Source organism: Alligator mississippiensis, chromosome 5 (assembly GCF_030867095.1).
Source record: "Alligator mississippiensis isolate rAllMis1 chromosome 5, rAllMis1, whole genome shotgun sequence".
Lineage (NCBI taxonomy): Eukaryota > Metazoa > Chordata > Crocodylia > Alligatoridae > Alligator > Alligator mississippiensis.
The window spans coordinates 45,237,573-45,264,598 of NC_081828.1; the positions used below are offsets into that span (position 1 = coordinate 45,237,573).

The window sequence follows — 27,026 nt, forward strand, 5'->3', positions numbered from 1 at the left end:
CAGTCCTGTCTTCCACTCCTCCAAAATGTCCTGCAAACCAGAATTCCTACTTTTTGGCCAGATCATCTGGGGATGTTCCAGTCTCAATGAATATAATGCATAGAGGGCAGATCTGACCCCCTTCTTTCCTACCTTGCATTTCTTTTTTCCAGGGCCCTTCAAGAGGTTATTTCATCCAAGAAATGTCTGCTAGTTTTCTACACTCCCAGTGAGTTCCAGCATTCATACTTCCAGTTGGAACAAGCATGAGATCAGCAAGCCATGTTTTTTTAAATCTTCACCCTTGGTCTAAAACTAATTTGGCAAATTTTAACTCCTAGTGCCTATATTTCACAACCTGTTAAACAAGGTTAATAGTTGCCTAACAAAAGGAGGCTTGTGAGCATAAATTGGTTGCTAGTAAAGCAGATTGCAGTTACTGAGTGTCATTACACAATAGGGACTGGCTGAAATCCACGGACTTCTGACATATTTAATATAGTCTATTGCAATGGTTTTAGGAGTATGTACATGTAGAAAACAAGCAGAATTACTGAACTAGGAGCTCTATTTATAGCTCTAACCATCAGAATGGATTAGAACTTCTGTTCTATGGGTAAAGACAGAGCAATGCTGAGAGTCTGAAAGTGAGACAGAGGACAGCTGTGAAAATTGTCAACTTTGAATGAGAATCTGTTACCAAACTTGCTTGGGGTGGAAAACCCCTGGCAGGAAAGGAGGAGCAAGAAGAGGTAACAGAGTTAGAGGTGTGTAGGGCCAGGGTTCAGCCCACCCATGGAACACAGCTTAACCCCACAGGATTCCAATGAGTGTGAAGGTTGCTGTAGGAGGAGAAGGTGAGGGCACTGTGTTCAGGGACATATTATTTTCCATAACTGTATAACTCTCTGGTGGCCTAAGAATTCCTTGCTTTATCTCTTACCTGTTTGTAAAGGTTAAATTGGTTGGAGTTTTGGAAAGAATGTTCATCAGATATTAGAGAGACCTGACAGGAGAGTTCCGGTCTTAGGTCCTAGGGCAGCTGCATCATTGGGTCTCACCATCTCATGGAAGGTGTCACCTGGGAGTCTGCACCACAGGAGTGCACCTGATGGGCCAGAACTGGAAGCTGTGTTGGATGTGGCTTAAACCTAGTGGGCTTAGGAGTATGTAGACTCCAAAGGTTAGGCCCTATACAGTAGACTGGAGATCATGGGGACTCATCCAGGGCTCTAATGCCCCTAAAGAAAACTCAGAAGGCACCAGCAGTGCTGCAGCAATTAAGTTTAGTGCCTGGGGCAAAGCCTGCAGCAGCAGCCTGCCCTTGCCCTCACCCCATGCACAGATCTGGGGGGCACAGCCCCACCATGCTTGCCTAGGAGTGCACGCAGCGGTGGGAGCTGCCTTTCCCCTGTCCCCACATCTTTTCAAATGAGCCACTTGCAGCTCTGTCTCACACCCCACCCTGGCTGGGCAGCACCTGTTGGCACCCCTTTGCTTCAGCACCCAGAGTGGTCACCCTGCTTGCCCCCTCCCTTGCTATGGCACTGGACACTAGCAATCTCTCTATACCACAATCTGTCTATACCACAGGGACAAGCATTGTCACGGGATGGGTACCCAGGGATGGCCGTGATACCCCTAGGGCTCCTTGATTGTGCCAATCCTGCCCAATGGGCACCCTCTTTCTTGCCTGCCATGTCTTGTTGGTAATTATTATGAATAGGGAGGCTGTCCTCGAGTTTACATTGCGCACAGTCCTGATGGACCCTGTTGAACCCTGTGGGGTCTTGGATCCCTTTTGGGTCTTGCACAAAAAATGGTTGTCTCACAGGGCACCATCAGCCTTGTGGGCTAGATGCATGGCTCCAAAACCACCCGTTTACCATGCGCCAAGCCTCACAGATGGCATTCACCCCTTGTCTCTCTCTGTGCCCCCTTCAACAAAATATCTCACAAAGCAATATTATAAACAATGAGGATAATGGTATGGACAAAAACATCATTAGTTTTCTTTTCTCCATATTATACCTATAATAGAGTCATTAGATAAGCTGCATACAGGGCTCTGAATTCCCCTAGTTGGACCTCTGGCACAATACAAACAGAGAATTTCACCCAAGAATTCTCTTATCATGGCCCATACCTTGTGGCTGAACTATAGTATATCATTTGTTCAAGATACTCCATGCCTTTCAAAACTTTAGAAAGTCATCCAGGGTGCCTGTAGATGTGTGGGGAGACTGCTCTGACACACTGTAATTAATTACAGCATGCTGCCAGCAGCTTCTGTGTCTTGTGTATCAGTGTCCCCACAATTCAGAATGGTGGTGGGGCACTTAATTAAAGTTTGCTTGACAGGCATTAGTTAAAGTGCCCCCACTGCCATTTTGAAGTGCAGGGATGCTGATACATGAGAAGCTGTGGGCACTTTAATTAGAGCAGCTCTTGGAGCCGCTCAATTAAAGTGCCCCCCTTTCACTCCCCACCCCCAAAGCATGTATAAAAATGCCCTCCAGTCTTGATTTAAACATTTCCACTTTGGTGTAATTTCAGCTGCCAGCCATTTGAATTTTCATGCCTTCACTGGAGGAAAGGGCCTCCTCCTATCACATACCTGTTCTTTGTGCAAATAATTATACAAGTCAAGCCACCTCTTACCATTCTCTTTGATAGATTATGTGGCTTGGAGCCTCTTGCTCTATCACAGGAAGGTGTGTTTCACACACCTAAAATCATTCTTACAGCTGCACTATGAAAGCTTTTCAATAACTTTTGTTAGGTATTAATCTCAAAACTAAAACCTACCAATGTCATCTGTAGAGGTAATATCATCTCCATGACATACTTGGGCTGCTGTTAGCCTTGTTAATCATGCTGTTCCACTGGAGCTCACATTCCATTAGAGCACGTGACTGGAGCACACCCCTGTAGCGTAGTGATGAGCACCCTTCCATGGGAGAATTATCCTCCATAGTTCATAACAATTCCAAGGATGTTTTACTACCTGCACGAGACCTCCCAAAGTGCCATCTCCTGGAATATTACTGTTTTACTATATTACTCAATACATGTAGGCAATTTAAGAGATGCTTGTCCTGTTTGCAGACTGATTTGGTGGTGTCATGGCGTGGAGTCCAGTAGGATGGCCATGATCTCCCTAAGGCCCCCTTTACCGTGCCAAGTTGACCCAATGGGCACCCTCGACTCTCGCCCGCCATGTCTTTGCTGACAAAATATATTTGGGAGGCTGCCTTTTACGCCCTCTTGGTCAAGTCTTGCTGGACACTCAGACCCCATTTCCCAGACCTCTCGTCGGTCCTGCTTTGCAATGGGTGCTTCAGAGGCATCCTAGACTCATGGGCTATGCATGGCTCCAACCACCCCTTTACCATGCCCCAAGCCTCGCAGATGGAATTGACGTTCAGTCACGGCCTTGTTATAATGTGGCCCTCTTGTCCTCTCTGGGCCCTGTACGGCCCTGTCTTGCTCTGCCCCCTCTCCTGGGGCTTTTCAAAGTGCTGCCGTCTTCTCTGGGGCTGGGGTCAGTGCACCCCAAATGCTGCGTCCTCGCTGGCGCTGGGCCCCCCACACTGCTGTGGGTCCCCTATGAGGCCTCCTCCAACCCCTAATAGCCTCACCTAAACCACCGGTCTTTAAGCAGCAACAAAACACAAGCAAGCCCCTGGGCTGTAACATAAATTAAAGCTGCCCGGCTAAAACATCATTCAAGCCTACCGAGGAATACTTCATCCCACAGCATTGTCAGACGCTGCTCCTGCAGTCAGGCTTCTGCACTCTTCCCTGAGAGAGCTCCTTCCCCCTTTGGCTGCTGGCAGGGAACTTCCCTCCTGAGCTCAGCCCCTAGGGTTTATAAGGGAGCCAGGCCCTGCCCCTTTCAGTCAGCTGACCACTGGCAGGTGTGATCGCTTGCTAGCTCCAGTTGCCCATGGTAACCAACAGCTGGGCTCTTTACTCACTGCTAGGGCTCTTTCCCTAGCAGTTTCCCCTCTTTAGGAGCAGGGCACCTCAGTGCTCTGCGACAGGTGGCCCGTAGCAGATCCTCACCAGCACCCCCACCTTGCACTTCTGCAGTGAGAGCTATGATCCAGAAGCATTCCAAAGTCTGTGCTTCCAGGTTCTAGTTAATAACTCCTAAACAGAATATTGTTAGCAGACATTGTGATGCCCTCCCCGCCTTTTTTTTTTTTTTTTTACCTACTTTGTCCCTCCTAACTAGGTCGTAGCCAAGGATTTTAAAGTTCCATCCCATGAACCCTCCCATTAGGTTTCAGTGATGTGCCAGATTATTTCCTCATATAGGAGACTCTACAATTTATTTTGCTACCTTGGTTCCTAGAACTAGTATATAGACAATGGAAGAAGATTTCATTACACTTAAGTAATCTTGAATGCAAGTTGCACATTCTTTATGTAGTTACTCCCCAAACATCCTGAATTTTTGTAGCTTATTGAACTCCCTTCCAACAGGGTTAGACAATCTGAAACCCAAAATAGACCATAGGGATGGAAACTATCCAAACCGGATAAGACCTTTTCATCATAGAAAACCACTAATGTCCCATAAAGCCACCTTCCCCTCTTTACATATCTTCCCTAGCCAACAATTTGCTTCTAGTAGTTTCTGTTATCTGTTCTGTGTGGGAAAGGATGAATCTCCAAGACCACATGGACTTTCTTCTTCTTCAGTTCTTTTCTAGGTTCCCTGATATTTTCAGAAGTCTCAGTGTGACCTGAAGCAGTTATCACCAGTGAAATCTTTTCTGCTGCTTCAGAATGCAACCCTGCAGTTATATCCTTATTCTTCACCCCAGAATGACAACACACCAAGCAGTCTACACTTCCCAGGCAGACACACCCAGTCACCACTCAATCACTACTCACACAGAGCACTCAGAATTCACAAGTCTGGAAACCCTTCTAAAGGCACTGGAAAAAATGCACCAAACCCACAATATTTTATGGTAGAAAAGTGGGAATTGTTTTTGTCAAAAAATGTTTTTCTTTTGTGTTTGGAAAGAGTTTTTCTGCAAAATATTGCATTTCTTACTAGTAATTTCATGTTTTGTTGAAAAAATTGACTTTTCTGTTTGCTTATCCTGTATTCAGTTTCTCGAAGTGAACCTTACTTTTCCATAGAAAAATGTATACAAATTCAGATTTTTTTGTGAGGTGAGAGAAAGTCAACTAACTCTTACTATTGAGTTACTTGCCCCCAGTACAGATTCTACATGTACTCTCTCAAAAATCCCTTTTTATTCCTAATAGCACTTTTCAAAACAGTGGTTGCATGTATTTGTATCTATTGAAGAATAAGTAAAGCTAATTGGAATGAAATACATTACAGGTATGTTGAAAATAACCAAAATAGCTTGAAGAAAGTAATGATTTCTAATACTTCAGCTGTATTTGTATTTCCAATGAAACAGTTGCTCTATCATTTACATGTGAGGGAGAGTAGTGCTGTTGTTCTAGTTGTATGAATTGAGAACCAAGGTACTGAGAAACTAATGGCAAAACATAATTCACTTGACATGCCTAAGTGGCATATACATAGCCAGGTAACTGCAGTTTTGGGCTCTTGCACACAGGTCGGGATTCAGATGCCCCTCTGGCATCTCTTCACCCCTCTCCCTGCACCCAACAAATTATGAAAGCACAGTGATTTGTAATTCAAATTGACCATTTATGTATGTGACAAATGTTAGCATTAGTAGAGAGACTATTATATAGGATCACTTAGGCTATGTCTATATAAACAGGTCCAATAGAATAGTGGCCTCAATGAACAGTTTTTAAGGTCAGAAGAAGGGGACATTATGATCATCTTGCTTGACACAAGCCAGAGATTTCTATTCTGAGATTCTTGCGTTAAACCCATAGTTTCTAATGGAGTTAAAGCAGGGATGTCAACATCACTGTTTCCCAGGATGAATCTGGGCTGCAGGGCTCCTTGGAGGCTAGGTCCTGCATAGGATATAAGGAAGCAGTGGCAGTGGCAACTCTGGCTCCAACTTGGAGCACACAGTGGTAGGTAGGTTCTGCCGCTGCCATGTATTCTGTGCCAGATCCAAAGACGCCACTGCTGTGAGCCCCATGATATGGTGGCAGCTCCAGCTTCAGCTTGGGGCATGCATTATGGGCTGGTGGCCAGGGAGGTAGGGCCACAGCAGCGGTGAGAGGCAGAGTGGTTGGAGTGCAACCAGGGCTGTCAGCTCTTGCTTGTCCTCCTGCCACTGATTGCTAAGTCCGCTGGAACCTGAGGCCCCAGATTCTGCAGCAGGCCACTGTGCCCTGAACATGCCCCGACAACTTCCAATGGCTTGCTGGTATTATAGCGGATTGGCAACAGCAGCTTTATGTGCCAGATCTGGCACACAGGCAATATGTTTGACACCCATGATCTAAAGCATTTTTTCTTGAAAGACACTCATTCCCAAGAAGGACTGACTGACTACACAAGTATTTGCAACAGTTTAACACGACACTTTTAGTTAAGTCTGTGCACCTTCCTCATGGTTAAGTCTGTGCACCTTCCTCTTAACATGTAGTTCAGCTGGAGGAGACATTTTACCATGACATTAATTAAACTTTGATTTTTAATCTTTACCTTTAGAAGCCCTACTACTCTAAGGGTCTTTTCTGAGAGGTGTGTGTTTCCTGCCTCCTCATATAAAGAAACTGCATTGATAGAAAAGATTTACACACCAAGGAATAGATACAAGATTCAACATTATCCCAGGACTACTGGAAACCAAGAAAAATTGCAGCAAAGAGTGCAAAAAGCCCAAATATTTTAAGCAAATATGGGCAGAAGGTTGATGAATCTTCTATAACTCGTGTTCTTGTGGGCTTCAGTGTCCGGTCCCACTGGGTCAGGATGGCATTCCTGGCTCCGTCCCATTTCCCTGGTCCAGTCAGGCGATACTGATAGTTGGTGCATGGACCAAAGAAGATTTTCAGGGCCAGTTTTGGATCCCTGAAGAACAGGGCCAGCACATTGGGTTTTGCACCAATGAAGGAAGCGATTGAATCAACATATTCCAGGCATTCTGTTTTCAGAACCTCATCAAAAGTGACACCGAACCTTAATAAATCAGGAAAGAAAGGGAGAGGACGTCACTTGGACAGATAAAACAGAGGTTGCTATAGAAGTTCAGCCCTAGCTTCCTGGTTTGCACAAGTATTGTTTTTGGACGTGCTTAAATTTCTTTGGACAAATACTGCCCAAACCCTGGATAATGACATAGTTACCAGCTAAATTATGGTCTTCAGGTACCTTAGCTGTTGGTTAATTAAATCAACATTGAGCTTCACAGCACCCAAAAGTTGCCCTTATTATAAACATAGGGAGCAGCTATAGAACTGATATCTGCTGTATGCTGTTTCTGTTGCAGTTCAAGAGTGTTCAGACCTAAGTCAAGGCTCTTTGCATTATGCAATCCTGCCTTACCAGTGAATCTTGTTCTGCTTCTTCTCATTGATCTCTTGTATCATGGTGCTCACTGGAGGCAACTGACAGAGGCCTAGAAAACAGGAAAGGGTCTAATTCAGGGATTACTTAGAGTTGTACAAGTTTAACTTGTATCATGAATCATAGAAAAGTAGGGCTGAAAGGGATTTGAGGAGGTCCTCTAGTCCAAGCCCTTTTGCTCATGGCAGGATCATCTCTCTAAAATATCCTACACAAGTATTTGTCTAACCTAGTCTCAAAAAGCTTTGTGAATAGCCAGGTTACACAAGTACCAGTCACAAGCCTTAAAACAATGCACTGTTGGGAAAACCACTGCCACATACCTGCACCTCTCCTGAGAGGGGTTATACATTAAAAACCAACTAGCATGCAACAAGCAAAGCAGGGGGAAGAGGGCACTGTCCCTGCAAGGGCAGAAAGTAATTTATTAAAATAAGCTGAAGAGACTCAGGGAAGGAAACCATAACCCTGGCTACTGAGGCCTCCAACACCAATGCTGCTAACTATACATAAATATATATATCATCATGGCTATAAACCATGATCTCTCTGACGCTTTGAAAGTGCCTTTCTCTATGAAGAAAGGAAGATCAAACTTCTGGATTCAGTTTAATCCTTTTTAACCCCACTGTGGGAATCCTGTGTAGTATGAGTTCTACCTGGTAATAATAAATGTCACCAGATTTTCCTACTCTAAAAGACAAAATAGTTCCCCCTCAGAAGGTCAGGATGTAAGATGATAGCGTGCACTAAGCACTATCATAAGCTCTGCAAATACAAGGACTACTTAAAAGAGCATCTTGCTTCTGTGAAGTGACAATACCTACTGAAGCTCTATGGTTAGGGATGGACACAATTCACAGGGCCAGCTGCCTTTTTCTGTAGCTTCTTCACAACCCCTGGCTAATTTTTCACAGCTTCAGCATGGCTTCCTCTGACCCCCCCAATGCCTCTGATTGACTGGGGTGCCTGGAAAACTCACTCCCTGCTGAGAGACTGAGACAGGGAAGCATGTAATTCACACCAGCTTCTACTAAACCAGTGTTAACTCCCTTTTCAGTTCAAGTAATTACCTCCTACTGTTCTGCCTAATTGCTCAATTAAAGCCCCAACCCTGGGAAACAGATTACAATTCAAGTAATCACCTCCTAATTTTCACCTTCATGGCCTGCTTAAAGCCCTCCAGGAAAGAACAATTACTTTCCTCCTCCTCCTCTCCTTCCATTAAAGCTGCTGGCAGCTTGTTTGCAAAGCCGCTTTCTTCTCTCTAAAGCCTTTGCCACTTTTTTTTCCAGAGCCCGCTGCAGCACCAGGGCTTCGTTTTTCCATGGATGATGGCAATGTTCATGAGGAATGCCTGACTATTTCCCATGAAAATTGTGTAACCATGAATTAAGTATATTCATGGGGCATATAGCAGGGAAGTCAAATGTTTTGCCTATGGGCTAGATCCAGCCTGTGGGGCTGTGTTGTGTGGCTTGTGGGGTCCGTAATGTGCTTGGGAATTCAAGGGCAGGCCTGCCCCTAAAATCCAGGGCACCTAGCCCTTTTAGCCACACGTGTCAGCAGTATACAGTGAACATGTCAGTGCTGTGGAGTGAATGACAGCTATGTTAAACCCCACTGCCTACCCTTGCCCCATCGTTGCTGCTTACCCTTCCAACACTGCTGTTTACTTCACCACCCATCCTGCTGCCACTGTTTGCCCTACCACCATGTCCAGACCCCCGCCTGCAAGGAGCCCCATAGTTCAGATTCATTCCAGGAGTGACTGAGTTTGATAGGCTCCTGGGGTATAGGATAAATGGCATCTCTGGCTTGATCTCTATACACAACAATGAAGTGATGCTAACACTCCTTTCCTGGTTTCCTAGCTTTGTTTATAAAACCTTGAGCCCTATTCTTCTACCATTAAATACAAGTAACTTCAATGGGAGATTGCCAACAGAAAAAAATAATTTTCTTGAAATAAAATCCCTGGGAATGTCTTCAAGAGGATTCTCACATCTGTGCTCTGATGTATTTTGATTCCTTTTGTTCAAAAGATTTCAACGCTTTGCAAAGTATCTGGTGGGAAAGTCTGGCGCAATCTAATACAGAAGGTCAATAATTTGTCAGCTTTGCTCTCCTCTACAAAATAAACACATTTGGAAGCTGTCTCTTTCTGAGGAGGTGTCTCCCATTCCTGTGCCTGATATGCACCTGTTTCTATTGTTTTCTCCATTTTATAAGGAGTACACATTACCAATGTTCTTGCTCCACCTACCTTTAAAGACACGTGTAACCCAGCGCCCTTGCAATTCTACAACAGGCATGACAGCACAAAATGGCTTAATAAGGCCAATGATAGCAAGAGTGGGATTCTTGAGATGAGGGTTAAAAATATATTTGTACAGAGATGCTTGGCGATTTTCGACTTTGAGGAGAGATTCCTCCAGGAAAGGAAAAGAGAATGTGTATCCTGTGGCAAAGACAACGATATCAATGGGCTCCTCTTCAGAGCTATTCTGGAATATGACTGAGTTTTCCCTAAACTGTTGCACTTTTGGTCTTATTGTGATCTTCCCTGTGATGATATGACTTGGAAGGTCATCATTCAGTACAGGTTCCCGCAACACTCTTCTGCAGAGAGACAAATGGAAGGATGTTTAAAGGGCTGAGGGAGGCAAGACAACACGCAGCACTACCACATGCTTCGTCAGGGAACTAGAGAATGACCTCCAACCTAGAGGTCACAGTTATGGTAATGTTCATCTAACTTAGGATGGTGAACACAATGTGCCATGTCTCAAAGACTCAAGGTCTTCAGTCTAATTAAAAGAACCCACTTCTGTAGCCTTTTTCTTTATATAGATATTAGAGTTGCCTGTCTGACCCACTAGCTGTTTCACCTGAGTTATATTTACAATTGCTTTTCAGAGTACCAGCCCACTTTAAACACCTATCTGCCCCTTGACAAGGTGCTACAGATATGAAATCCTAGTGGCCAGTCCTAGCTCTTGGAAATGAGCTATTCAAAAGTTCTTCTCTGAATGATGCAGATGAAGAGGTTGTCTTTCTAAGTTGCACTATATGGATGTAACTGAATAACATCCTTGCCTCTGCCCCTTTGGTATAGATTTGTACCTTCTCATTTTACAGACCCAGGAAGTGGATTTGCACTCTTTGGGAAATACAACATACAACATTGTAAAGGTGCTTTCCCTTTCATTCTCTAATGCATAAACCAATTTATCACAACATTAAACAGAAGCTCTAGGAGTACCTGTCCTCAGGAATCAGGCCATAGTTTGCATGGTCAAACCATTGACTCATCCTGTTTGCAATCATCCACCTCACAATGGGCCCTGGCAGGGAATTTCTGACCAAGGCCATGAAACGAGTTAGGAACACCATGTCCCAGGGGTAGCCATTGTCAAAAACTCGACTCATGGCCCATGCACCTCTGCTAGTGCTGATCATCACCTAAAAGACAACAAAGCATTAAAGCTCTAGCAGATGAATTTCTTTCCTTTCCTTCATAAAACTAATCCAAGACAAAGGTTGTATTCCTGACCATGTTAAAATTAACCCATGTCTTATAAGGTCTCTTATAAGTATGAGAGGAAGGTGCTGTGAGATAGATGAAAGCCACCCACACATCCCTGTTCCATCAGTCACTACTTCAGACCATAGTTCCATATGGGCACTAATGGATTATGTTACAGTACTGGGGGCCGTAGGGGCTGGTTTCATTTTTCAGAGCTTAATGAGTCTCTGAATAAGGACTGTGGACCCAGAGATATTGTCCTGAAGCTGAGGAAATAAACAATAGATTAAGGTTCACAGCTCACTTCATCTGACTATTTTCTCTGAGCAATTCTGGCCTCTTAGGGCTTATCGACACAGATATGGTATTGAGTACTGGCACTGAAGGGCTTGTACACATCCTGCCTGCTCTCTGTCTACCCCTACCCTCAGGCCTTGTTGCTGTCTGCCTGACCTTGTGCCCTTCATCATTGATATGCTAAGAGCTGCTTCACTGGTGTATATTCTAGTTTGAACCATGCCTTCAGGTTGGCATGGAGGATATGGCAGCGTGTGGCCCAAGCACCTTGCTGCTGCAACTCACTGATACTATGGCACAGACAAGTCCCTAGTTGTATCTGAAGTTAGCAGGAAACAGTTAACAGAACTACAATCCTCCCTCCTCTCCTCAAAAGCAGTTGGACAGACTCTACCTTTTCAGCCACGTGACTGGCCTCTACCGCGATATCAACTCCAGAATTTCCCATGCCAACCACAAGCACTCTCTTCCCCTGAAATATGTGTGGATGCTTGTAAAACCGGCTGTGAAAATATGAGCCTTTGAATCTCTTTATTCCTGAAAAAAAAAGGGAGAAGATTACTTGTTCCCTGGAATTCAAGCATTTTCAGCTCCATTGCCTTTGGGTTATCTGGTAAATGGTCACAAAGAGCAATTTCAAGCACCTCTTGGAATCCATTCATCTTAATGGGGTTCTTTACTGAACAAGAACTTAAAAAAAAAATCTAACCCAAATATGAGGGTTCTTTAATTTTATTATGTATTTTTTCTGGTTAAGGGCAGAATCATAGTACCAAACTGCTCCCCCTTCTGGAGAGGGTTGGAGGTTGAATTCTTCATGCTCAGTCAGTGAGGTGAAACATTTGCGTTAAGGAGGTGCTGGACCCTTCAACTCATGCAGTTTCTGTGTCAAACAAAGCATGTCTTATGAGATAGAAAGCTACAAGTGGAGCAGAAGTTTGGGGCTTTGTACTGGATATTTTAGGATAAATTTCTGGCCTGTACTAGATTGTCAAACTAGAGAATCATCATTTCCTGTCTGGTCCTACAATCTATGAAAAATGACTAACAGGGTTTTCTGTTGTTTTCCTACTACGACCATCAACAGTAGAGCCAAGGAGCAGAAAGGAACCAGAAGGGCCACTTCCTTCTTTTCTTATTGCAGAACATATGGAAGGTGTGGGATGACAGAGCAGGAGATACTAGGATCCATCACATCCTGCTCTCTCCCCAGCTCCAGCAGAGGTGACAAATAAAGTAAGAAGGAATTGGTCCTGAATGTAGTTAGGTGGTTCATGTCTAAGTCATCTGCATTAAACACGAAGCCCTGATTACTTTTTCCTTTAGACCAATACGGCTACAACCTGGACACCTGACACATGAAAGATATTGAATTTTAGCTGATTTTTAAAATGAAATCTTCATAATTTCACAAGCAGGAAGCCACTTTGACCACCTGAAACCTGAGATACTGCTTCTGCCTTTGTTCAACCTAATTTGCATCATCACAGAGCCTAACAGTAGAGCTGAGAGATTACTTACCAGCTAAGAACTGCCTGCCTGAGGAGTTTTCCATCTATTGACTCCTTTGTGAAATCCTGTGAAATATGAACTTTCATTTCTACCCAGGAGAACTTTTGCAATCTTTTCTCCAATGCCTGATGAAGGGTGTTTGTACCCGAAAGCTTGCAATTAAAGAATTTTTTTGCAAAAAATCTTGTTGGTCTAATAAAAGATATCACTTCTACCAGGAGCCCTGATTGCTTTTAAACACCTGGAAGCATTCCAATGCTCTGTACAATCAGTCTAGACCAGTGATTCCCAACCAGGATGCTGCGGCACCTTGAGGTGCTGCCAGATCTTTTGAAGGGTGCCACAAGGTGTAAGGAGATAAGCAGATAAGTTCAGGCACAGGCTTGTCCCTGCCTGGATGATCCCCCGCACCCACTTCCTGGTCCATCTGCAAGGAGGTAAGCACTGCAATATATACATTAGTTTTAAAAATTGTGTGCCACTCAATTCATGAAAGTTATGGAGGGGTACCTCTAGTTCAATGAGGAGGGTCTTGAGCCCAAGGAGCAGTGCCTGAAGTCTAATAAGTTTGAGAACTATTGCTCTAGACTACTGTATAGCTATTTTTATAAGGACCACCAGTCTGGTAACTGCATAGAATGAATGCAAAAAATATGAAATTCTATTCCATGGTGAATAATGATTAGGGCAAGGGGCTCTGTTCCAGCTTCCCTGATATACTGCTATGAATGTCCTCTTTCCCCACCATGGAACTGAAGTCTGTGGTTTGAAAAGTTGAGGTAATGTAACTTAAATCATTTTTTAAAAACTATTTGTTGTAGCCCAAAGTGAACGCCAGTTAGCTTCTTCTGAAATTCCAAAAAGATGAAAGGGTCTTCAGTTTCATAAGAAAAAAACATAGAGGAAGAAGGAAACAGGAGGAGATCTTGTTCTTACAAAAACAGATTTTGAGAAGCACTCAAGGGAATTAAGGGGCACTGAAAAGTCAGCAAAGGAAATGCGTTTCCCTAGCTGGAAGTATGGGCCAAGTTCACCACAGCTGTAAGCAAATACAACCTTAAAGAAGTGAATGGAATTTAGCCAGAGGTAAATCTGGCCCATTTTTTATACTAGAGCTCCAACCAGTACCATGCTATGATCTTTAACTTATTAGTGCAAACACATTTTCTGAGAAATTTTCCTAACAAAAATCATATTGAGCCTTGGGTGCTTGCTGGTAAAATAATCACACCTGTAAGAGGCACTGGGGAGAGCAAAACTTTCCCTTAATTAGGCAAGTCAGTTTGAGGAGGGCAGGCAAAACCAAGTATTTAGTATATAGGAATGAAATGTTTTCATTTTGGACTAGTGTTTATGCCAGACACATAGTACTTCTAAAAAGTAAATACAAGAGAGGCTGTACCAGGGAAGGTTTCTAGTGGGAGGAAAGGTTCTGAGAGATATCCAGTGCAAACCATAACAGCATCAAAGACAGATGACTCCTGCTTCCCGTTAGACTCTGTGACGACATTCCATTGGCCAGTGGTAGAGAAATCTAAGTGTTTCTTTATGCTGACGACTGCCGTCTGAAAGATCAAATTACAAGAAAATATATTTATTTATTTCTTGTCAGTCAACAGGTAATCTGAGCATAACAGGTAGAACTATCCAGTCAAAGACAAGGTGGAAGACCATGTTCCAGATGCACGGGAGGACAGCCCTGACCTGGGCCTGGAGACAGATTTAGAATGCAATCTCTATGGGGCAGGAACCATCTTTCTGTCCTGGTTGTATAGTACCTAGCACCTTCAGGGCCAGCATTATAAAGGTGGGCTTTTCAGAAGTACGTAGATGACTTGCTCAAGTGTCCGAGCGGTTTTGGAAATCTCACTAGGGACATATTTATAAGTGCCGAACACCTTGAAAGATCTAGCCAGTGGTCCATCACTGGTTTTTAGGCACTACCACCACAGCAGGAAACAGCAAGATGAGTTACTGGAAGATTATGGTTTCTTATGCTCTTTCTCTAACCCCAGCCCAGCAGTTCTGTATCTACAACCATACCACCTGAGTCTTTTGGGGACAGAATGCTTTTGGGAGGCAGATGCCATGCTGGAGATTTCAATTCTAAATTACAGAAGATCAATGTTTTCAATACATAAGCAAAAAGAGTTAGTTTAATGGGAAACTGTGGAACAAGACATCATCTGCTATGTGGATTGTGTTAAGTATGGCTTAAAGAGGGACTATAGATTCTTATCTCATTACCTGGATTAGCTTTTGTGACCCCCTGTGTTCCTATGACTTACTGCAAGTTTGATTTTCTCTCCTAGCACTACCTCTCTCTCCCTCCTCTCCCCCTCTATCTCTTACTCTCTTCCCTTCCTTGTCTTTTTTATTCTAATTTCTTTCTTCTTTTCATACTCTGCTTTCTGCACATACTTTAACAGTATCTGATGAGGTTAACTTCAGTTCATGAAAGCTTGTGCTCTCTATATCTTATTTAGTTAGTCTGTAAAGGTATATAACTATCTTACCTTCACTTCATAAGATACCACGCTACTTTTTATATGGTTGATCCCAGTTGGGTCATCAGCAATTGATAAACCCAAGCTGTTTACTGCTGCCAGCACAAGCTGCGGTGTCTTTTCTAAAGAGTAACTCTTTTAGCTGGCAGCACTTATAGACTCTTAAGGCCTTGTAACACATTGCACTTTGCGTTGCTCAAATATTGATTGGTGTTAATGCTAGCTGGAGCTTGCAGCAGTCACACCTTAAGGCTAAAAACCTTCCCTGATTGTCTCCTACCTGCACAGCTGTAACTTGCCACTAGATGGCTGGGGAGCAGGGGCCTGACTAGGAGCCACAGCTGTGAGCTGCCACTGCTTGCCCTGGTGAGCCAGGACAGGCTACTATCCCTGCTCTAGGTCAGGGTGTATGAGAGAGGGTTGGGAGGGTGGGACAGGAACATGAAGTTGGGTGGCAGAGAGTTAATGGGATGGGGGTGGGTAATGAAATGGGAGGTGGAGAGGAAATGGGGATGTGAGAAGGGTGGTGAAATTAAGGAAGTCAGCCACTGAAGGATAAAATAAAAAGAATTTAAAAAGAAATAAAGAGGAAGTAAATTAAAGAAGGTTTCATGTTTTAATAAATTGGGATTGGGCTGTGGGGGGTGCTGGTTGTGCTTCCTGTGGTGGCTGGGAAGTGGGATTGGTAAGGGAAGGCACTTTTGGGGGAGCTATTACCTCTGTCTGGGAAGGAAGCACCATCTCATGGAGACCCAATCCAGTCCCCTACCTTATTCCCTCCCTACTGCTGCCCTTAGACTCCATTCCTGGACTCATCCATGTCTGGTGATCTGGCTAGCTGATATATGTTCTGCGGGCTTTTTGCATGGGGTGCACCTCTGGGGGTGGGAAGGTCACACCCCCAGAGGCAGGAGAGTGAGTTTGCCTGGTGCCAGGACTGCCCCCTGGGGAAAGTTTGTCCACAAAGAATAGGAAGGTGAGGGAAGGGACACTATCTTGGGATACTGGAGGACTGCAACTTGGGCGGCTCATCTGTGGGGAGTGGCTACACATTCATGGAACATGAGCTGGGTAACATGGATCAGAGATAAAACTGCCCTGGAGTAGCATAATTTTAAGCCACCCAAAGTGGGCTTAACTAGTTTCAGGCATTAATGCGTGGACAATCCAGGGGTTAAGAGCTCCAGGAGCCACCTGAAATGAATGTTTAACAAGACCCTCATTCTCCTCTGTGAAACAGATGCTGTATTCTGTAGCTCACTGTCAGGGCAGCAAACTAGACAAATTGCTGCTGCCTGACCCTAACTGACTTGGCCTGGTTGCTACTAGCCCAACTAGCCCCAGCTGGCCCCAGTTGCCTGCTGGGTGTGGCTTCCTTCTTTTAGGCAGCAGGTCCAGCACCCGCCAGGCTACTCAACAACAACCCAGGCTAGCCCCAGGCTTCTGACTCCCTGTTTCTAGTTTCCTTGGTCCTGCTTGTTTGTTTCTGGTTTCCTGTGACCAGGGTCCTATTACCTGGACTCATCCTGGCTCCTGCCTACCTCTTCCTGGTTCCAGACTCCAGCTTGGCCCCTTGTGCTTCCTGATGGCCTTGCTGACTTTGTGACCCCTTGTATTTCCAGACTCGTTTTCTGAAACCCAAATCCTGCCTTGAGACTTATCTAGGTGATCGTCCATATTCCAGCCCCCTCTAGCTATAGCTGCCTGCTCAAGACCTCCTGGCTCGCAATGCCAGTCTGGATTCTGGTCCCCTGTTCCCAATCCTCCTTTCCCACCTCACTTCCCTTGGCTTCTGGTTTTACACAGGGTGACTGTGCATGTCCTGGTCCTTTATAGACCTTGGCCTCCTCATCTGCCTGCTCCTGATCCATTGATTCCTTGCTGTAGTCTGGATCATTTCTTCCTTGACTTGCCTGTTCTTGATCCTCTGGGCTGTGGCCCCTAGGATCAAAACCCAACACCTATGTCCTGGTCATATCCCGGACACTCACCTTGAACTGGATGTGCTTTACAAGGTCAAAATGCTTTGCATATAGCTTCAAATATTCAAAGATCTTGGCATTGGGCAGATAGTTTGGAAAATCCTCAGGATAAGGGAAGTCTGAGAAGGCTGACATCTCTTTGCAGGCATTGCTGACCACAGATTTGTATAGGCTTGGCTTTCCATCTTCAATGTGTTCCTGTCAACACAGGAAAGTGAAACCTTTTCAAATGCATGCAGTGAGACAGACCATTTGGTTTCCATTCAGCAGGGGACACAGGATGCTACTAGGGATTAGAGTTTGACCTTGAGAACTTCAGTCCCAACAGGATTAAATAGATCTCTTTATCCACAGTCATATAATAGAGTAACAGAATAATAGAGAAATGGAAGTGACCTGAAGAGGTCATCTACTCTTTTCCCCTGCCCTGAGGCAGAAACAACTGTACTTTAACCATTTCTGTCAGATTTTTGTCTAACTTGCCCCAAGTGATGAATACACCACAATATATCTGGGTATCAACCTATTTCAGTCCTAACTATCCTTACAGTTAGGATATACCTATGTTACTGTCTAACCGAATTTTACTTTGTTCCACTTTAATCCCCTTTTTGTTTTATTCCCAGGCAATGTGAAAATGGTGTGTAACCTTTTTGCTCTAGACTTTCACATTTTTAAAGACTATTGCCATATCTCCCCTTAGTCTTTTGTTTTCTACACTAATCATATTTTTTTCTAGACTGCTGATCATTTTGGTTGTTTTCCTTTAGACTATTACCAATTAGTTCATAACTTTCTTGAAGACTGGTGCCCTGAGCTGGACACAGTACTCTGTCTGGGCAGTGTAGAAAAGAGAGATTACTTCACGTGCTATATACCTGTATTTGTACATGCCAGTATGATGTTGCTGGATCTTTTTTTTTGTTTTTGGTATAGCACCATGGCTAATCTCTGTACAAGTGATACAAATAAGCAAGAGATCAGAGGGCTTAGTCTACCCCATTATGCACCTGCACAGAAGGCAGATTCCTTAAGAATTCAAGTATTTTGTCTGACATCTCAGGGTGGATCAACTGTCACAGAATCCCAGGTCGGACTTTTAGTGGCTTCTGCTCGGTTTGCTGGCAGACTGCCCCAGGGACAAGCAATCAGTTTTTCTAACATGTGGCTCTAGGACAACCAGGTAGACCAGGCTCTCTGCTCTGGAGGGCTTGAATTTGAGGAAAATCCTAATGGTATCAGCTTTACTGAGCTGCTGGGCATCAGGGAGCACATGTTAACTCCAGAAACACACGTTAGTGTTTTCTATATGAGATTTTTCTCAGCATTTCTTGTTTCTAAAAAATTAAGGAAAGTTTTGGTTTTAATCAGATTCAAGGGACTCATTGGTTCCTGTATTTTTATTATATATGTATTTCTTATCACTATGTTCATGTAGCTGAACACTGCTGCCCTGTTTATCATATTCCTTTTGGTCATTCTGGCTGCTGTTTCTTAGTACTCAGCTCTGATCACGTGTTACAAATTCCAATGATTTCCCAGGAAGAGTGTCTAAGACTGAGGGCCATCTAGAGCAGCATTTTTCAACTTGTGGGTCGCAAGAGTATATGAACGGGTCGTGAACAAACTTTAAAAATGGATTCTTGTTTCAAAGAGAAAAATGTGGGAAACCTTGGCTTTTCCCTCAGAGGCTGGCAGAATTTTGCTGCTTGCAGCTGCTTGGGACCCCCCATGCTCCCCACTCCTTCCTCCCCCCTACCTTGCCCCACACACTGGAGGCCTGGGGCAGAGAGGCAGTGGATCGGGAGTGAGGGGCACTGGGTTGGGACTGGCCATTGATGTTTACAAATGGGTCCTGGTACCAAAAAGTTTGAGAACCACTGATCTAGAGGAACAAGCAAGAGATCAGAGGGTCAGGTTTCCTAAATTCTTATCCTTTGTCTGACACTAATTTATCTGCAAATTTTAACTTCTCTTTACCCCAGTTTCACAACCTGTTAAATAAGATTAATAATTGTCTAACAAAAGGAGGCTTTTGAACATAAACTGGTTGTCAGTAGGGCAGACTGAAGTTACTGTCATTACAGAACAGGGGCTGAATTGAGGCTAGTATTTGCTCCGGATTTGGCCGATTCAGGGGACAGTGATTTGATTCGATGATTTGAATCACTGTCTCGAATCAATTCAGCCAAATCACCCAGGCCCATCCCTCGCCCGCTCTCCTACCTCTGCAATGGCTGCCCTGCCTGCCCCAGTTCCCAGCACTTGGAAAAAAAAAGCCCTGGCTCACCAGGTGATGCCAGGTGGGGGGCAATCTCCAATGCCCCCACTGCGTCATGCTGAAAGGAGGGCTCTGCACGATCCTCCCCAACCTCCCCCCACTGTCTCAGCACCGCCCTCCCCCCCCCCCCCCCCCCCCCCCCCCCCGGCTGCCCTGCCTGCCCCAGCTCTGGTCCTTTAAGAAAAAAAATGAGAAAAACCCCAGACGCACCATTTCTGCTGGCGGGAGGGGGGGGGTGATTCCCACTGCCCCCATACTGCCCCACACCATGTGGGGGGCTGCGCATGAGCCCCCCCAAATCCCCAAGGCTGGTGCAGGAGCTGGTGAGTTCCCGGGCTTTTCTCAGGTTTTTTTTCATGATGGGCAGGGCAGCCATGTGGGGAGGGGGCTGGGGGAGTGGGGGGGCAGCAGGGGGCTCATGCAGAGCCCTCCATGCAGCGTGGGGCAGTGGGGGGCAGCATGGATCACCTCCCCCTCAGGAGCACCTGGTGAGCACCATGGCTTTTCTTTAAAGCACTGGAGCTGGGGTGGGGGGGCAGGGGCTGGGGGCTGGCAGGGGTCCCCCTATGGTTCCTTCCCTCCACCTCTGCCCCCTACTTACCAGCTCTGAGTCTGGCTGCAGCTCCCTGCTGCAGCCACCAGGGACTGCCCAAGTCATCAAAGCTCTCCTAATCTTTTCCGAAGATTCGGAGGGCTTTGAATTGATTCAGACCTTTTAATTGGTCCCCTGATTCGATTCAGATTTGGAGATTCAGCCTCTGAATCAGCCTGAATCTCCTCCGAATTGAATCACCACCTGAAGCTTCACACAGCCCTATTAACATGCTTTATATAGTCTCCTACAACAGGTTTGGGAAAGTGTTCACATAAAAATCAAACAGAATAAATAAATTAGTAATTCTATTCATAATTCAAACCTTCAGAATTGATTAGAACTTCTGTTTTATGGTTGAAGATGGAGTATATCCAGGAATTGGAACGCCAAGAGAGGTAGTTAGCTATGTTAGCCTGAAGTCAGGCAGAAGGCAGGGTAGATGAGCACCAGTCTGAAAGCTGGATAGTGGGTGACTACCAGAATAGTTAATTTTTTTATGAAAGTCTGTTATCAACCCACCTGGGATAGAAAATCCCCAGCTGGAGAAGAGGAGCTGGAAGAGAGAAATGAGGTGGGGGAGTGAAAGTCCAGAGTTCAGCCTGTCCAGTGAACACCCTGCAGAACTCTGAGCACTGCTGAACTCACCAAGGATATGAACTGCATCCAGAGGCTTGGTTGTATTGGAGTGATGTTGTAGAAGCCATAGTCCAGGAAATATGCCAGGCAAGGATCTTTGTGCATGATATATTTTATTGGACCAGTTGCATAGCTGGGAAAGACTTGAACAAGCTTTCAAATGCAGTACATTCTTCTTTAGGGGTATCATATTTTCCATAAAACAGGGATGTAATGAAAATGTTTGATTATCCCCAACTTAGCAGTAGTTTAGCTAGGCTGAATACCAAGAGCAGGGCAACAGTAGTGGCATGCACTTCAGGACAGGCTGGCTACTTGCACAAGTAACAAGTGTCCTTGATACACTTGTTCAGCCCATGAAGAAGCCCATGCAGTAAAAGCTTCTGCTCTTGGTCCCTGGGCTGGCAGGAATACAGCTGCCTGGGTAGGCCTATGCCTGCTGTGATCACACCTCTACTAGCAATTTAAACATAACCAAATTTTGTTTCAGGCAGCTAAACTTGATTGACTTTGCTAACTTCTTGGATCTCAGCTGAGGAATAATCATTTCTGATTACTTGACAGAGTCCCATCATTAGAGTTTTCCTACGTAACCATTTACAACCCCAGGTGATGGCACCCTGCTTACCGTGAACCTCCAAAGGCCCCCAAGGTCATCGCTTTTCTCAAAGCATGTGGGCTCGAGCCCCTCTTCCAGACAGGACTTAATGGAGGCCAGTCCACTGACACCAGCTCCAACAATTGCCACTGTCTTTACCATGGTCTCCTGTATCAGAGAAGGACAGAAATAACAGCAGAGGTAAGCTGAGCAATGTGGTGCAGTATTTTACACCAATTTTCTTTCTTATTGGAATACTGGTGCCTTCAGGAACCTAGGGTTCTGTGGAGCTCACATCCCCACTCAACTGCTGCAGCACCACTTGGGGTAACAAACACTAGTTTGGGAAGAACTGGCTTAGATGGTGCCTGGTGGATAGAACTAGTTTGGAAAAGGGAGTGACGAGTCCTGGCTCCAGGGACTATTTCTCTATCTTATGAGCAATCAGTTCATTGGATAAACTGTACATCTGGCTCTGAACTCCACTTAAGGGGTCAGGCATGTAAGTCCAACATTGGCTCCAGCCCCAAGTCTGACTTCTGGCACAACATTCAGCTGAGAATATCACTTGGGTATTCCTTTATTATGCCCCATACCTTGTGGGTGAACTCTGATGTGGCTTAAACCTCCAGCCACTAGAACTCCTTATGCCTTTGCTGGATGAAAGGGCCTTCTGCTATCAGGTATCTTTTCCCTGTGCAGGTAATTAGAGACTGCAGCCAAGTGGCTTAAGATTCTTTTTGATAGACTATGTACATTGGAGCCTCTTGGTCTGCCACAGGAAGGCTTGTTTAAGACATCTCAAATCAATCTTATGGCTCTTTTATGAAAACTTTTTCTTACATTTTTTAAGTATCTATCTCAAAACTGAAGCCCCACCAGTACCATTTGCAGAAGTGTTATCTCCCAGATAAGACAGATGAGCTGCAGCCAAGGATTTTAATCATATCATTCCAACCTTATTTATCCACACCATTCCAAGGAGAAATCATACCCAGTTAGAGCAAGCAAAACAGAGTATACATTTGTAGCTGAGGGATGAGGCTTCTGTAGGAGAACCATCCTCCACAGTTCCAAGGACATTTTGGTAACTGTGTGATACCTTCCAGGGTGCCATCTCCCAGGATATTACTGGTTTTTCAATCAAAACATGTATGTTATTAAAGAGATGGCTGTCCTGTTTGATTTGACAGCCTGCAATAAATCCTCACAAGAGCCTCACCTTGCACTTGCTCGGTGAGAGAATGAATCCATAACTGCTCCAGAGCCTGTGATTCCAATTTCTGGTTAATGACTCTTAAACAGATAATGAAATTGGTAGCAGGCAATGATGCACTGCCTCTGCTTCACGTAGGTTACAGCCCATGATTTTAACATTCCCTCGTATGAATCTTCCCACCTGGTTTCAGTGTTATATCAAATTACTTTCTCATATTTCCAGTTCCTCTTGTTACCATATCCTAGCTCTGGCATATTAACAGTTGAAGAATTTCTCATCCCATTCCTAGTTCATTACATTCATGACATCTTTAGGTTTCACAGCCAAATGTTCTTTCTATATTTACTTGCTGAAAACCTTGAGCTTTGGAGCTTGTTTATCTCCTTTCCAACTAGGCTGCTCAGTCTGACACCCAGAGCAATAGTTCATCTACTACAGACGGAGTCCCAAAAGGCCTTGTCTTTTGTATACCTCTTTGCTAGCCAACAACTGAATTCCAATGTCTTCCATTGTCTGACTTCCCTTGTTTATGGGAAACAATAATCCTCTAACAGAAGGGCAGGCAAAACATGGCCCGCAGGCCAGATGCCAACCGACTGTATCCGGTCCACAGGCTGTGCACTAATGGGATCTAGTCCATAGGCGACTGGTGGCTCCAGCCACTGCATAGTTCTGGGCGGGTGGGGCTGTTTCCACCTCACTGGGTGGATGGGTGGGACTGCTTCTGTTCAGCACTGACATGGCAGCATCACTTGGGGACCCAGGCAGATGCCCTGATCCCCACCCAGAACCTGCCAGCTGCATCCACAGCTGATGCCAGTGCTCACCTGGGTGCTGGTGTAAGCTGAGGATGCAGCCAGCAGTTTGCAGGTGGGATGGGGATCAGGGAGTGCTACAGCTCTGGGTGGGGTGGTGATCAGGTATTGCTACAGCTTTGGGTTGGGTAGGGATTTGGGCATGCTGCAGCTTTGGTCAGGGTGGGGTTGTGGGGAGGTGGGGGGAGAGAAAGAGAGAGAGAGAAAGAAAATTGTGGCCATCAAAAGGACACCAAAACTCATTAAGTGGTCCACAGCCAAAATAATTGCACACCCCTGCTCTAACACTACCTGGACTTTCATTTCCTTCTTTTCAAGGTTATTCCTGAAATTTTCAGTAGCCTCAGTGTCATTTGAAGCTGTTACCACCAGCTGAGTCTTACCAGCTCCATCAGAATCCAATCTGACTTTGCTGTTATGATTAGGGACCTACCAAAATTGTGATTTCAAGGAAATCACAAAATCCAGCATTATCTACAAAACTGAAAAAAAAGAAAAGAAACTTACTGAAAAAAAATTGCTACTCTTCCGAGATAACCAGCAGTCCTCATGGAGTTGTGGCCCAGCTGCATAGCCCTCTGTGGGGGAAGCAGGGCTACTGGCGTGAAGGGGAGCCCAAGATGGCTGCTGCCCCCATCCCTTGCTGTTGATTGGCTGAGAGGCTGCCTTTGATAGCTGCCTTCCTATCCCCAGCCTGATCTAGTGTGGGGGATGGGAACTCAGCCCAGCTAGACTGACTTCCAATCCCCAGCTCGATCGTAGTGCTTGGGAAGGGAAGTGAGCCTGGGCTCAGTTCCCTTCCCCTGCGCTGTGATCACCTTCTCGCAGCCCAGTGGCGGGAGACGGGGAGAGCTGAAGCTGTGCTCCCAGCACAGCCCTGTCTCCCACCACTTCACTGCTGGCTTTGAAACAAGAAACATTTCAAAACTTTCGAAACATTTCAACTAGCCTCGTTTTGTTTCAAGGCTGTTTCAAAGCCATTCATTTTGATTCGATTTCACTGTTTCAAGCTTGAAATGAGTCGAAACAATGTTGAATTGAAACAGCCGGTGAAATTTCACACTGCCCTATTCACTATTCAAGTAGTTTATAAAACTAAACCCAGCTGGGTCAGGACCACAATTTCATTAAACTGGGCAGTACAACCTCTCACACAGAGCAATCAGAACTCACAGCCTGGAAGCCCTTTTAAAGGCACCTATAGAGATGCACCAAACTCATAGCTGTGTGTGGTAGAAAGGGTCAAATCTTTTTGTCAAAAAGATTTTTTCTTTGAAAAATGGGCCTGAAAATAATTTTCCTCCAGAAAATAGAGTTTGTGTTAATAGTATCATGTTTTGATAAAAAGCTGAATTTTTTGGCTTCCCATGTTTTCAGTTTTTCAAAGTGAACGGTATATAGGCAGTCCTTGCACTTATGGTGGGTTAAGTTCCTGGAAAAGGCACTGTAAGTCGAAACAATGTAAGTCGAATCTGATTTTCCCATAGAAACAATGTTATAATAGGGGGTTATGTTCCTGACCAAGGGCCTGATGCCGAACTTTTTATAGAAATGACCATAAACACCATATTTAAATCAACTATTTAAGCAACTATAAATGATATACACTGTACACTACAAAGCTTTTTAAAGTGTTATGTATATAAATTGATTAAACAGGGCAATACAGTAACTAATCACATACAATTTTGTTTAATCAGAAGGTGAAGGAACACCTTCATCAGGGTCATGGAATCCAGAAGGGCTTCTTTGGGGAGATTTTGGGGAAACTTAGGGCCACTTGATGGCTTTTTGAGAAACGGATCCAGGGATGTTTGTTTTGCTGCCCTCTTTTTCACATTGTAAATTTCCTGGTAGTGCCATAAGTGTGAGGATCCAGTGCCATAAGTAATAATATGGGTGTAAATGGCACTATCTCTACTGCTCAGTTTCTTGCTTCACATTATAGGATCTGCACTCACTCCTCATAAAAAATGTCCTATTCCACCTGCTCTTCTGTGCAGTAGCAGAACTTTTCTGAACTGTAATTACATATTTGTTGCATGCATTGGTACCTGTTAAATTCCAAAAGCTGCCTAGAATGAAACTCGTTACAGCCATGTCGAAATTGAAAAAAGGTAGTGTAAAGAAAGTCACGGCATTCAGTCTCAGTTGCATTTGGGCTTGTAATGCAATAGCTGCTCAGTTGCACATGAAAAAGACAAAAAAACACACACTACATATACTAATTAATAAAGTATGCTAATGGACTGTGTCCTTAATAAGTGCCACAGCTTCACACGTGATGCTAAATACACAGGTTTATTTATTTCCTTTCTTTTCCCTTACCTCCAAGCCCTGTGGATCAAATCCGCTGCGTCTTCAAAGTGTTTTCCACGAGCTTTGGAAAGGTCCACTTGCTATTATTCTATTTATAAAATATTTAAGGGATATTTGGGCAGAGGCAAAGCGGTGTGGGAGGGAACAGTTCTCTTCAAGAGGAAACAGATTATTTTCCTAGGTAGTTATGCAAGTCAGACTTGTTGACATGGTAAAGAGCAAAGTTCTTGGTTCAAGTTATCTGATATTTATACTTTCCTCTTAAAGTGGCCGAGATTTATGAAATCTGAGCTATGGGACTGGATAGAAACAACAGACAGTAAAATACAGAGACTGTATAATGGTGGGTGGTAGAAATAATTAAAAAGTTGTCTAATCTGAGTAGAAGCAGATTTGATACTAAGACATGGTGACTTGCATACTTGTCTTGCACGGCTAAGTAGCTGAATGGGCTTTGGAGAAGGTCCTTATTAACAGTCAATCTCTGAACCCTGTAAAGAAGAATCACAGCTTTTATTTAAAAGAAAATGAGGGAGAATGTGATGTTCCACTCTCCCTGAGCTTGCTCAGCATAGATAATAGTGAAAGGAATGAAAGGGAATAAGCGTGACACTGTCATCTTTGGGCCAACCTACTATTGTGACACTTTTGTCTTACCTGTTGTGGCCTAGGGCCCTGAAAAGCTAATCTGAGAGCTGATAAGGCTTTAGAGAGGACAGGCAGTGTCCTGCTGCTCCCCGGAAAAAGTGACACTGAGCTTTTCACTGGATTCTGTAACAAACAGGCTTCCTTCCATCCATCTTTCTGGTGAGAAGTGGGCAGCGGTGTCTCACAGGGGTCAGTGCTTGGTCCACTACTTTTCAACATCTTTATTAACGATTTGGATTTGGGGGTGAAGAGCTCACTGGCCAAGTTCGTAGATGACATCAAGTTATGGGGAAGCATGGTCATTCTTGAAGATAGGCTACAGATACGGGTGGACTTAGGCTAACAAGTTGGGTGGATAGGAATCTGATGAAGTTCAAAGTTGAGAAATGTAAAGTGCTCCACCTCGGGATGAGCAACCTTCAACACACCTACAGGCTTGGTGGCACCAAACTGACTAGCACCACAAATGAAAGGGGCCTGGGGGTAATAATAGACAACAGTATGAATATGAGCCGGCAGTGCGATGCTGTAGCCAGGACAAATGATACTCTGGCATGCATCAATCGATACATCTCCAGCAAAGCCAAGGAGGTGATTCTTCCACTCTACTCAGC

At 44.6% G+C, this 27,026-nt stretch overlaps 1 protein-coding gene across 2 annotated transcripts; it reads right to left on the reverse strand.

Moving 5' to 3' along the window:
* Positions 1 to 5,236: 5,236 nt before the first annotated feature.
* LOC102575660 (flavin-containing monooxygenase 1) lies at positions 5,237 to 25,936 on the reverse strand. Of its 2 annotated transcripts, none has more exons than XM_006259135.4 (9): positions 25,774 to 25,936; positions 21,442 to 21,579; positions 17,311 to 17,499; positions 14,215 to 14,377; positions 11,695 to 11,837; positions 10,740 to 10,939; positions 9,741 to 10,096; positions 7,454 to 7,526; positions 5,237 to 7,087 (listed from the first exon to the last, which is right to left on the reverse strand). In XM_006259135.4, the coding sequence occupies exons 2-9, from the start codon at positions 21,571 to 21,573 to the stop codon at positions 6,745 to 6,747; spliced, it is 1,599 nt and encodes a 532-aa protein (XP_006259197.1). In that variant the 5' UTR covers positions 21,574 to 21,579; positions 25,774 to 25,936; the 3' UTR covers positions 5,237 to 6,744. The 2 variants fall into 2 exon arrangements, with proteins under 2 accessions (XP_006259197.1, XP_014460675.1); XM_014605189.3 differs by lacking the exon at positions 25,774 to 25,936 and adding an exon at positions 23,953 to 24,020.
* Between the last annotated feature and the right edge of the window lie 1,090 nt (positions 25,937 to 27,026).